The sequence below is a fragment of the Wyeomyia smithii genome, chromosome 1 (assembly GCF_029784165.1).
Source record: "Wyeomyia smithii strain HCP4-BCI-WySm-NY-G18 chromosome 1, ASM2978416v1, whole genome shotgun sequence".
Lineage (NCBI taxonomy): Eukaryota > Metazoa > Arthropoda > Insecta > Diptera > Culicidae > Wyeomyia > Wyeomyia smithii.
In genome coordinates, this window is record NC_073694.1 from 52,276,045 (window position 1) to 52,284,624 (window position 8,580).

At 39.2% G+C, this 8,580-nt stretch overlaps 1 protein-coding gene across 1 annotated transcript; it reads left to right on the forward strand.

Moving 5' to 3' along the window:
- The first annotated feature begins 4,394 nt into the window (after positions 1 to 4,394).
- Positions 4,395 to 6,209, forward strand: LOC129716738 (uncharacterized). The gene is made up of 3 exons (XM_055666578.1): positions 4,395 to 5,196; positions 5,661 to 5,956; positions 6,021 to 6,209. The coding sequence occupies exons 1-3, from the start codon at positions 4,896 to 4,898 to the stop codon at positions 6,207 to 6,209; spliced, it is 786 nt and encodes a 261-aa protein (XP_055522553.1). The 5' UTR covers positions 4,395 to 4,895.
- Positions 6,210 to 8,580: the final 2,371 nt, after the last annotated feature.

Below are 8,580 nucleotides of genomic sequence, written 5' to 3' on the forward strand. Positions count from 1 at the left end.
CGAGACAAATGCAGGGCTGCGCAGGTACACAACCTCCATAAACTACCCAAACAGAGGTTTTTTATAGAGGTTGGTACTTTCGAGTAGTTCATTTTGTACCAACTTTTTTGGAAGATTTCTTCCTGAGTGTTACGTATGTCTTATGTATGTGCTACAACCTTAAGATTCGAGTAGAGCTAAAATGAAGTCTATGAATTTCGTTCATTGTTTGTCGAGCAGTGTGGGACCATAGGGATACTCATGTGTACCAAGAAGCAGTCGCCAGTATAACTAAGATTAATGTATGTGGTATCAGTTTCCACATCCACTGGTGTTGATAACTCAATTTTCAAATTAAGATCTGATGATCGTTAAATATATACACACTTAAAATTTATTGCCCGGCTACGGTCACATACATAAGACATACGTAACACTCAGGAAGAAATCTTCCAAAAAAGTTGGTACAAAATGAACTACTCGAAAGTACCAACCTCTGTAAAAAAACCTCTGTTTGAGTTGTTTTTGAAGGCAGTGTACCTGCGCAGCCCTGCATTTGTCTCGTTTCTACTCGAAAAATGCTGCATTGATTTTGTAAATAACTTTTTGACAGTTCCTTATGGGATTTTCTTTGGGGCTCGATAAGGTCGAGAAAAAGAAAATTCATTGTGTTCATTATTTATCGAGCAGTTTGACAGGGCGAGGTACGGAGTACTATGGGGCAACGTGTACCAGGAAAAAACGCCAGTGTTACGTATGTCTTATGTATGTGCTACGCTGGTTTTTGCCGAGAACGGCACCACTGAGTGCTCGGTAAAAAAATAGTGTGACAGCTGTCACATTTTTTCGTGAATCTCGGCGCACCTAACTGAAATTTCGGTACAAAATATCCGTAATCTCGGTAGTGATAGCTCGGTAATATTTAATGCCGAAGTTTCTGTTAGGTTGAACCAAGATTTACGAAAAGGTGCCATTCTTGGCAAAAATTACCGAGACCTGGCACAAAATTTTAAGTGTATAGTACTTGAAATAAAGAAAAGAAAAGTGAGGAAATGGTTGGACTGGAAACCCCTAAGCCGTATGACCAAAAGCGTTTACTCATCCCGTGCAAATCTTACGGAAGAAGCAAAGTAACTTCTTTTATTAATACGGCCTATCCAGCTTTTTACGCGCCATAATGGCGGACGCTATAATGAAAAATTCGTAATATTTTACCTACCTATTTGACAACTTTGCTTACGTCAGTTTGACTCTTCATGTATTTCGCACGAAAAACAAAAATCTGGCAACATTTATGTTACCAAAACTGTAGAAATCACAAATCTGACGTAAGCAGAGAGGTTCACAAATAACAAACGCGCACTATAGCACCCGCAATTATGGTGCGTGAAAAGCTGGATTGTAGGCTAAGAACACATCGAGTCTGCCCAGAAAAAAATTTTTATACGTACTTTGCAGACTAAATTGGACAACAAGTTTGGGGTTGTCAATCGTATGATGAGTCAAACCAAAAGCAATATCCAAGGCACAGACAAACAGACGATTTCATCAACCAGAAAAATAAAGATTATTGTGAAATTTTGCTTAATGGGCAATAAAGCCGCTAGTGTCACTATAAGCAAGCGTATACATTCATTATCAAAGACAAAAACCGTCAGTGATGCCGCTGGAGATGATTTAAGCAAGCGTGCACACCCAACAGTTTTACGAGAATAGGTTAGTAGGCAATAAGCTCACATGGTAACGCATGAGAGTGATGTTTTGAATAAGGACGAAGATTTTTCAGGATTTTTCTTCGAAGAGGCACGTCTGTTTGACTGTGGCCAAGGCAAGGAGTTTTTCATGATTGCGAATCTGAAAATTCACCATTTGAGGGTAATTCATTAGTTGAGTTTGACAGCGTTTCCGGTAGAACAGGAACAGGAAACTGATTGAGAAAAGATTACGTTGTAAAGCCCGCATAATCAATAACCGCTGACTACGTATTCGGTTAAAATTCACCAGCTTGAATCAATCGTTTAGTTCCGTTAATTCATGCAGCACTGTTCTCTTCTTCTGTCCGCAGATTCTCTGTTTTGATGTTCTCTCGCTCCCAGTTTTTTTGTTCGCTCTGTAAGTAAGCCGGCACATGTTTGTTTAGCTTCTTCCGATCCACTAACACACCGATCTGCATTTTGAGAACAGGTTCCTCGCTCGCTCGCCTCGATGGGAAAGCTGAGAAGATGAGAAACTCAGTGCAGCAACTAACATCGGCGGGATCAGTTCGGTTTCATAACAACGGCGTTTTACGACTTTTGGAACCCGTTTAAGTCAAGCTTCGGCGGCTGAGTGTGTTATTGCAATCGTTGCAATGACAATCTCAGACAGCACCGATAAAAATGCGACTCAAGAACTTGTTTGTCAAAGCGTATGCACTCCTAATTCACTTCAATTGGAATTGAATAGTATTGACTTATAGCGAATTTCTTTATTCCACTGTGTACGGGCAAAACTGCCGGGGAATAATAAAACGTCATCGCCATTTAAGACGCAAGTAAGAAAGAGATGTCAGATAATTGTTTACGAACTTAGCACGTGCGGTAGTGGGTTGAAGCTGACCTATTTTACAGTGCGCTTCGGGCAGCACGGCAGGACGAAACTGGGTCAAAATCGAGCGAATAAAGAAGGGTTTTGACAGCAGTTAGTGCGCTTCCAGGTCAAAACGAGGTGAGCTGGTGGAATAAAAAAATTCGCTATTAGTGCCGCCTTGATTTCTTGCCCTTGACTATGCAGCAGAGCCGCATTGATATGGTTAGCAATCAGAATGTTCTACGAAAAAAACTAGTTATAATCCATTATTTGATGTTGCTTAAACAGTATGCAATATAACATAGTTTCCACAAAAAAAATGACCTTCTGTGCTTCGACGAATTGAAGTTTCGGACTTCGTTAGTATTGTTATAGTTCAACCATTTGGAGCTGTTTGCAAAATACTGTTTCGATATTTAATGGTCCCCATGGCGTTGCCTCCGCTCGAATTTCGAGGTCAACCAACTTGTCACGTAACTTTGGCGTTTGGCCCATGGCTTAGCCTTTGGGGTCTCAAAATACAAAACTGGCTTAACAAGCTAGTCGCCGTATGTCCGAGTCCCGGTTTGGAAGAGACTGTCAGTGTCAACAGGATCGTCGCGCAAGCCCCGACATTGTCCTGTATACTAATTAGTTGGCTGTAAAGTTTGTAGCCAATAAACAGAAAGGAAAAGTTTCGACAGGGAAACATTCGTACCAATGCTTTGCTTATGGCTCAAAACTTTCAGTATTAAAAATACTTTTCTTAACATTGTTTCGTTGAAGGGTCCAATTAGGCTTTAGGCAGCCCCTTCTAATTTAGATAATTGAAATGCTATTTGTTCGATTCTCGGATACATAGTGAAGCTTTTCACATCGACAGGAAGGCTTAAAAAGTTACGAAACAATTTACTATTACCTTCACTTTATCTCGGCGAAAAAACAGGAAAAAAGACTGTGGGCATAAGTTTCATACAGAAAAAAATTAGTCTTATGAATACCACATTATTTTTTCAATGTTCACGGAACTAAAATCACTAAAATTACCAGTTAACATCATCTCCTTCTATGTTTAAAATTTACTTCAAGCGAAAATCCGAAGCTTCTGAGCCCTACCGCTAAACGAAATTCGAAGGCCTAATTTCCCCATAACTTCTATTGGCTCCAGCTCGAGAATTCCTAAGCTCCAGAAAGTCTTGTTTTGGAAATTTGTTTACTTGGATAACATAAATGTTTTCCAGTACCGCAAAAGCGTACAACGCATTGTTACTATGTCTGTTACTTGCGTCTTCAAAAATGAGCTTTATCACTATCATAACATGTAGCGTTATTACTACCATAACATGTTAGACATAATTGTCCCACGACTTTAATTTTATATATCATGGCATTGTTGTGATAAATACATCAAATCGACAAAAGCATGCGAACTTCAACAAACCAGTATGTTGCCGTACCATGTTCACTAACCGATCTTGAAATAGGCGAAATGATGCCCATCGCTGATGGCAATAAATCGTACATGCCTTTGATGATGAATATGATATTCTTTGCTCGATCAAGACAAACGAAAACCTAAGAAACAAATAAAAGGACTCTAATTAACTAATGAGGTGTAGAGGTGTAGAGAATAAAACTTATTCGGATATTTTTGTATTTCAATTACGAACATTTTACTATCCCCAGTTGAACGTGTATCGATTGCTATTCCTTACAGCACTTTTTTACCAGTGTTTGAGATGTCTGACAGTTGCGGGTGTTGCTTCTTCTTTTTCTTGAAAATAGCCTGCATTCTAATTTTTTTGTGAACGGACAATATATGAGCGAATCGGTGAATCGTAGCAACCTCCCTTTCAACATGATGTTTACTGATAGAAGCCTTGATTTAACAGGCTAAATTGATTGATTCATGACAGAGCAACATATTTTCATATATTCATTCATTTGAGTGACCATACCTTCTTTCGAGACATAGATCAATCTCAACAACAATTGGATTTTCTGTAGATTGAAACAGGCAGAATTTCAATTGAGTAAATCATTTTTGTTTCTCGCGAGTAGAAAAAGTGTGAGTGTTGCTTCAGAATGGATGGTAGAAAACGCAAAAGCGAAGGAAAGTCGAATTTTTCCGAAATTGCAGCAAAGTTTGTGCATCGAGACGGTGACCGGGAATATTGTCGCATAGAAGAAGATGAGCGCAAATGCACTCACATACAAGCGAAATACGACATCAATAATATGATTCGGCACTTCCGGACCCGGCACCCTGAGTTGGCCAGTCAACATGGCTTATTGGGTGACCAGTCAACAACACACGTTAAGAGACCTCGGAATATTCCGAAGTGTCGGTGCCCATCGACAGGCAATTGATGGTGGACTCATCCATTAAGCTAGTGGCGTATCATCATCTTCCACTATCTTGCTTCGAGTGGGAGGGATTGCGACAGGTTTTTGATCCTCTGGAAGCTGCACTTGGAATGAAGATGAATAGACCAAATGCCAAAGGACATATTAACCAAGCAGTCGCAAAAATGATACCAATGATGGCTTCTGGGATGAATAATCGATTGCTTTGCCTGATGATCGACTCAGCCACTCGATTGAATCACCATGTTTTGGGAATCGGCGTACAGTACACTGTGGATGGTAAATTTGTTACGAGGACAATAGGTAAGTAAAATTGAACAGTGGCAGAAAGCCCAATCTGAATGAACAAACTTCAGGCAGGCAGGAATAATTCTCAGATCAAGTTGACGTCGATTACGCATCTTGGCATCATTTTCTACACCTATCAAACTGTGCCATTGCTGGCTCTTCTACTGTCCTCGTTGGGTTCAGACCCTTGGGGTTCAACATAAATTTCACGTTTAAAAAACAACCTGAATTTATTTACCTATGGTGGGTTGAATCTAATGTCTTTGATAAAAACTTTTGTATTTAAGGTATGATTGAAATCAAGGATCGTCAAACCGCTGATTTCCTGAAGGGTAAAGTACGGGAAATATTAGCTCGCTATAATATCAAGCTTGAGCAAATATTTTCTATCACTGTTGACAATGGGGCGAACATGCTCGCATGCATCAGCCGACTGAAAGACGAGCTTGAATCATCCAAAAAATTCTTTAAAATTACAGATCTTGCATCGAGCTGGGAGTTCATTCAACAATATGTTGAAGCTTTCAAACCATGCTTCATTTGCACTAAAAAACTGCAAGAAGCACACGTCCCCCTAGAGGATTTCTATATGGAATGGTTGATGACGATTTGTTCTGTAAGGAAGCTCGGAAGTAACCCGTTTGCACGTGACCTTACGGAGGCCTTAACGAATCGTTTGTCCAAACTTCACGACTCCATGGCCCTATATTTGGACCCGCGGTTTAATTACCCAAATTCTAATATATTCACGAATGAGGAAAGATGTCAGATTCAGGTAAAAATTATTCGTTAGGCATGCACAACGGAAAAAAAATTTCTTTTAAAGTTTCTCTCGACAGCGTTTCATTATTCGCACGTGGGATGATTTCATAACAGAAATGTTTGGGGGATCACTTAATGGATCCAACATTTCAAGCACAACGTTCCAACAACAGCTAAAAACACTTGAGGCTGAACAACGACAAAACACCAACTACGACGTATGGGAGCATTGGATGAACCGTAAAACTAGCCACCCAGAATTGTAGGCAGTAGCTTGTGTTGTATTGGCAGTACCGGCTACCCAATCTATGGTTGAGAGAGCATTCAGTGCTCTAGGGTTAGTTCTGTCACCTCATCGTTCAACACTAGGTGAGGATACACTGGAAAATATTTTGCTCATCAAACTAAACAAGGAAGCGTACCAGCAGGTCTCTGCCACCTTATACAATTGGAAGGAACCCCTGGCTGAATAGTAATTAAGCTTATTTTAATTTAATTTATCCACTAGTCATAGGTAATCTCAAAATAAATCACCAACCCACAAAACTGACCTGATCACAGCACCATTTACCCTTAATGTGTATGAATAAGGAAGTTCCAAAAAAATTTGAGAACCTGTATTATTTTATGTGGTAGGGGACTTGTAAACCACTAACTGAAACTATTCTTAACAGAAAGTTGACAAAACTTACATTGCTTTATTCATGCTGTGAAGAATAAGTAAGTTTTGACAGTCGACGAACTTGAATAGGTTCTTCTAGAGATAAAACCATCTCATACCCTACTTTAAAACCACATAATCTCCTCTCCACCTCGAACGCTTGTACACCAAAAAATCATATATCGCGAAGCTTTCTTATTACAATTTAGCAGTGCCTGATTCTGTTCACGCCAGGCTTTTCAAATTCGCAATCAATGAACTCCTAGTACCGAAAACATTGTCATCGTTCCTACTTTTGACAGTGATTTATTGTTTATGATATTTCGCGACGCACCATAGTTAGACATACGTAACACTGGCGATTTTGACGTAGAACTACGTTTTACTTTAGCATACCACACAGGCAGCGTTGCCAGGTCATTTTTTTAAAAATCTGGAGAAGGCAAAAAAATAATCTGGAAAAAATCTGGAAGTCATTTCGTGGGGTGAAAGGTAAATTCTTCGAATAAAAGTCTTGGGGTACGTAAAATTTGAGGTGACAAAATTGCAAAATTTCTCGCCAAATTTGAAGTGATGACCTTTTTGCGGAACAGAGAAAATAAAATCTGGATAAAATCTGGATCATTCATGAAAAATCTGGATAATTGGGCATCAAATCTGTCTATCTGGATACATGTTCAAAAATCTGGATAATCCAGCTAAATCTGGATACTTGGCAACGCTGCACACAGGTATGCAAACTGAAAAACTGGGACGAAATTTGTCTCTTTTCAAATGCTAGTTGGTTGGTTTTCAACCGATTTCCTTCATTTTTGCAGCAATTGATTGGAAAATTATACACGCACCTGTCCAAATGCAGAAAAATGTTGTTTGAATCTACGAACAATTGCACTATTGAAAATTGTCAATTCTTGTTGAAATAAAAATAACGTCCTCTGATTGGTCGCTTGCTTGCTGTGTGTGTATGATATCGTATCATGTGTGTATGTGTGTATGATATGGTATGATGTGTGTATGGTATAATGATATGGTATGATGTGTGTGTGTCTATGATATGGTATGATTTGTGTGTGTGCTGTGTATGGTTTTTAACTCGGCACGATCTGCTAACTGCTGAATCCGGTTCACGAAATTCACAACCCTTCATTAGTAGACATTATAACTCATTATCCAAGTAAAAATATTGGTTTTATCAAAATTTTATAGTGCACAATACAGCCAAAAAAGCGCTATAAAACTTCGATAAAAACAGTTGTGTTACTAGGGTAATGAAACACTCAATGCATTTGTTAATAGTGTACGTAGTTCTACGTCATTTATGCGGTCGTGTCTTGGATACAACCTCCTACTTTTTTTTGGTGCTCTTTGCCCCACATCACCCGGTACCAACACCAGTATGAACTGCTCGACGAAAATGAACGGAATGAATTTTCTTCCTAGCGGCTCTACTCGAGCCCTCAACAAAATCCCTTTCGAAACTGTCAAAAAGTTGTTTACAAAATCAATGCTGCATTTTTCGAGTGGGAACGAGACAAATGCAGGGCTGCGCAGGTACACAACCTCCATAAACTACCCAAACAGAGGTTTTTTTTATAGAGGTTGGTACTTTAGAGTAGTTCGTTTTGTAGCAACTTTTTTGGAAGATTTCTTCCTGAGTGTTACGTATGTCTTATGTATGTGCTACAACCTTAAGATTCGAGTAGAGCTAAAATGAAGTCTATGAATTCCGTTCATTGTTTGTCCAGCAGTGTGGGACCATAGGGATACTCATGTGTACCAAGAAGCAGTCGCCAGTATAACTAAGATTAATGTATGTGGTATCAGTTTCCACATCCACTGGTGTTGATAACTCAATTTTCAAATTAAGATCTGATGATCGTTAAATACATACACACTTAAAATTTATTGCCAGGCTACGGTCACATACATAAGACATACGTAACACTCAGGAAGAAATCTTCCAAAAAAGTTGGTAC